The sequence below is a fragment of the Echinops telfairi genome, unplaced genomic scaffold (genome assembly GCF_000313985.2).
Source record: "Echinops telfairi isolate 266 unplaced genomic scaffold, ASM31398v2 ScPeMD7_7469;HRSCAF=8507_0, whole genome shotgun sequence".
Lineage (NCBI taxonomy): Eukaryota > Metazoa > Chordata > Mammalia > Afrosoricida > Tenrecidae > Echinops > Echinops telfairi.
In genome coordinates this window covers 51743857-51748206 of record NW_022111372.1, presented here as the reverse complement: position 1 = coordinate 51748206, position 4350 = coordinate 51743857, and the positions used below count along the sequence as shown (strand labels likewise).

Sequence of the window (4350 nt, the reverse complement as noted above, 5' to 3'; positions counted from 1 at the left end):
CTTTAAACCAAATCACGGTCTTCACTGGAATACAGGGGAGCTTCAAAACATTCATGGTAGATAGTGATTCTCTTTTAATCCCATTTTTCATAAACTTTTGAAACTCCCTTGTAAATGTATAAGGAAACGTTACCTAAATGGAAACCCAATAGCATGGTGAGCAACAAAAATTGCTCACGGTCATAGAACAATACCATCAAAGTCCACAATTGCCTGGTAAAAGCTCTTTGCTATAAGCGGGGATCAGCCGGTGTAGAAAATAGAGTCATTCCCACAACCTGATGAGGTTGAGAATAGCTGTGATGAAGGAATTCGTACTCCTTCAGAGGGAGAGGACTGATCTGCTGAACACATCACAGCAGGCGACAGGGCAGAAGGACTTCATGTGGCCAGCCCAGGGACGCCTTTCAGAAGAGGCTTGTCACGTCCTTGAGTAGAAGCCTCTCCCCCTGATACACCTTTACCTGATACACCTTCAGTGACCTCTGTGCTGACCCCAGTTGCCTTGCCTTTGAGGAGCGTGATTCGAATGAGGAGGTTATTGAGTTTGACACAAGACAGAATAAGCCTGTGTGCAGCCAGTCCCCGTGACTTGTGAATTCTCCTACTTGCTAAACTTTGCTTGTAATCCCCAAAGAAACCCTCATACAGCACCCTGCGGTGCGTCTCAGGCCTTCAAGGTCAAGTGCGGAGGGGGAAATAAGTTGGCCGATGAACGAGGTTGGCTTGGTACTCAACGACCTCCGTGTTCACAGGGTCCTCACAACGCATAACACCTGCCAACAGTGAGGCTCGGCTTCTCCTAGCAGCATCCCCGACGTGTTGGTGGTGGCGTCCTTAGGTGCCATCTAGTTGGCTCAGGCCCACAGTGACCGTATAGCCAACGGAAGGAAACACTGGCCGGTCCTGCGCCCTCCTCGCCCTTGTTCCTGTGCTTGAGCCCCTTGCTGCATGCTTGGTGAAGACCCTCCATTGCCTTGGATTGACCCAGGGAATGCAAATCGAGCTGTGGTGAGGAGGGCAGGGGACCGGCTGTGTTTCACTCTGTTGAACAGAGAGCCACTGTGAGTTGGAAGCACTTGTTGGCCTCTCACAGCATAACCACCTTCCTCCAACTCATGTGAAGCACGCGGCAAAATCGTTCCGTGGAGACTGTGACATAGGAGACAGTCATTACTCCCCGAGCCAGGCAGGAGACCCTGGGGGTGCAAACGGCTAACATGCATGCCTCCTAACCCCAAGTGGGAGGTTCAGCTCCACTCACAGACACCTCGGAAGAAAGGCCTGGTGATTGATGTCAGGGAACTGACCATGGCTAATGCTGTGGAACACTGCTCTACTGGGCTGCCCCAAGTTGGATTTGACACAGTGGCAATGGGAGGCAGCGAATCTGCCACGCAGTTGCAGAGGGGTGGGTGGGTGGGTGGGGGAATTTTATGCACCTTTTCTAACCAGCAGCCCTTTCATGATTGGAAAGATGCGTTTTTTTGTTTTTCGCTTTTCTGGGTTTTTTTAAAAATAAATCATTTTAGTAGGGGCTCTTACAACAACCCATACATCAATTGTATCAAGCACCTTTTTATTGGTACTCATTTTATTGGGGGCTCATACAACTCTTATCACAATCCGTCCATTGTGTCAAGCACCCTTGTACATTTGTTGCCATCATCATTTCCAAAATGCTTTCTTTCTATTTGAGCTCTTAGTATCAGCTCCTCATTTTTTTCTTTTCCCTCCCAACCCTCCCTCCCTCCCTCATGAACCCTTGATAATCGATCTTTTTTTTTTTTTCCTGTCTTACAATGGCCGATGCCTCCCGTCATTCAAAGCAGAGTTGGGTTTGAATGTGGAGTGTCCCATGGCGGGTTCAGGGAAGAGGTCTCTGTTGCATGGGGTTTGCTCTCTGGGACAAAGGCCCTTGTCTCACTCCACCCTCCCTAGGGTGTGACTTAGAAGGAACCAGAGTGAGGAGCAAGTGGCCTTGTTCGGGCACCGGCTCACCTCATGTGTCCTGTGTCTCTCCAGGAAGCCAGCACTGCCCCGCACCCTGTGCTCCGATGATCTTCTGAGCTGCTGCAAGAGCCTCTGGGGGCTTCAGTTCCTCCGGAGGCACCTGGGAGCCCCTGGAGAGCAGCAGCTGAGAGACTCCCCATCTGAGGAAGCCATGAGGACATTGCCATCCAGGGGCCTCTAGCCCCGGCCCCGAGCCCTGCAAGGCCCAGCCCAGGACACTGAAGACGCCCTTCCCAGGCACCAAGGATGTGAGCCCTAGGGCCACTGTGGATGGAGCCCCCGGAGCTGCTGAGGACACCCCCGGCTTGAATCTGGGTGATTCCCAGACCACGTGTGGGGCTGTGAGCTCCTTGGACTGAGGTCGGAACCATGTGCTCTCTGTGCCCAGTATCCACAGAGGATATGCAGGCCTGCCCTGGGCCACACTCACCTGTCCCAGGGCTCAACGCTCATGCTGGTGCTGGCCCAGGAGTCCTACAGAGGCAGTGGCACATACCGGGGTGTGCACGTGTGTGCCAGACGTGTGCACGTAGGAGCGAGCCTGTGGATCTTCTGAGCAGGGTGCGGGGTGTCACTCTAGAGGCGGGAGTCGCTCTCCCTCGTGGGGTTTATAGGGTGAAGGAGAGGAAAGGGGTAGTTAGTGAACAAGTACTCTGTTCCCGGCACGGCCCCTGCAGAAACTCATGACCACAGTGCAACATTGCAGGCATGGAGACAGGTTCAGAGACGCTCAGGGCCTGGCCAAGGCTGCACAGCCAGAAACTGTGCCTGGCACGTGGGAGGCCCCCAGAATATACCTGCGGTGGGAACGCATGAGGGCCTGACCAGGAATAACTAGGAGGATGGGTGAAAAGCCAGGCCTCCAGCCCAGTCTCTTGATCCGACACTACGCTGCTTCCCAAGAGAGTTTAGATAGTCCCTGACTCTGTGCACCCACGTCCAAGCTAGGCTCACGCCACGGCAGTGACCCTCTCTGGTGCTCTCCACCCACAAGAAGTGGCATTGAACGGCGTTGCTGGGGGAAGGGTGTGCAGGTTGGTGGGGTGCCAGAAAGGGAGGGGCAGCATTGAGTGGAATGCAAGAAATAGCAATGGGCTTGACCCAGCCTCGCTCTCTGCTGACTGTATGACCTTTGACCAATCGCCTGACCTCTGAGAAACTCCTGGCTCCTCCGTCCAAGGGGGTAAGCACCCCCATTTCCTGATTACAGGACTGGAAAAGAGACCCAAGGAGCTGGGTAGTGGGGAGGGGGTTTCCATCCCCAGAGAGGAGGGTGGTAATGGGCTTGTCTGGCCCCAGGGCTTCTCAGCAGCTGACCACTGCCCCTCCCAGAGACCACTCCTGCACTCTCTTCCAAGACACTCCTGTGGGGGGGTCCCTTTTGTAACTCTTCGTCCTCTGGCCCTGAGTTGTTGCCCTTCCCAAGGGCAGTCCCTTTCCCTCTCCTTGCCCTCTGAGACTTAGACCCACAGCCCAGGAACCTGCAGGGCTGGAGACCCACTGCTGCTGCCTACATGGCCCCTCCACCTGGAGGTTCCAAAGGCCCTCACTCGGAGCATGTCCACAGCTCCACTCTTGCCACCTTCCCCGCACCCGCTCCTCTGCCAGGGTTCCCCATGTCAGACAGAAGCCTTTCCCCCCAGCCAGCTCCAAAGGCTGAGGATCACCACAGGGACCTCCCTGCTCATGGTCTAACTTCTCCAGTCCCAGCTCCCTGGGAGTCTATCTATCGTCTGGTGGCTTCAATCTATGTCTGTGACCACTGCTCAGCTTCCCGGCCCCCCATCAACACCCCCTTCAGGATCCACGAAACCACTTCCCAATGGGCCTTAATGGCCTCATGCTGCTCCCTCCAATTCCCTCTCCACCTGAAACAGCCATGTGGGATTTTCAAAGTACACACCACCCTGGAGCCCACGGGTATAAAAACATCTTCAGATGGCCCACAGGCCCTGCGTGGGCCACCCTTCACGCCCCTCCAGCCGCCTCCTGTGCCGTATCCCTATCTCATTCCCCCAACTCTTTGCTTCAGGGCTACTGCCTGGGTGTTCTCGTTTTAATTGACTTGCTCTTCCAGCCCTTGGGCTGTCACGTGGCTGCTCCCTTGCCTTGAGTAGCCCCTGCTGCCCTCTTGACTGGGTAACTGCTCCAGTGTCAAGTCCTTGAGGGAGTCTTGGCTGTCATTCTAGGCAGATTCCCTTCCACACGCCTGTGGAGGCAGAATGTGACTGTGGTATAATGTGATGGGCTGACCGCGGCCTCCCCCACGCTTGAGATCCTACCCGGTCCTGTGCCACTGTATGGCTAGCCATGGCAACAGTGCTTGGCCCAGATTAC

At 54.9% G+C, this 4350-nt stretch overlaps 1 protein-coding gene across 2 annotated transcripts in view; it reads left to right on the top strand.

Moving 5' to 3' along the window:
* Positions 1-4344, top strand: part of HRH2 (histamine receptor H2) — a 68445-nt gene extending 64101 nt beyond the window's left edge. Inside the window, exon 5 of one of the 2 annotated variants that reach the window (XR_006679528.1) lies at positions 2026-2089. Coding sequence is in view for 1 of the 2 variants with exons in the window: in XM_045284636.1 (XP_045140571.1) it covers positions 2026-2194 (169 nt within the window). In the remaining variant the exon portion in view is untranslated. Of the gene's footprint in view, positions 1-2025 lie in introns of both variants that reach the window. The other variant, XM_045284636.1, reaches the window with a different exon arrangement.
* Positions 4345-4350: the final 6 nt, after the last annotated feature.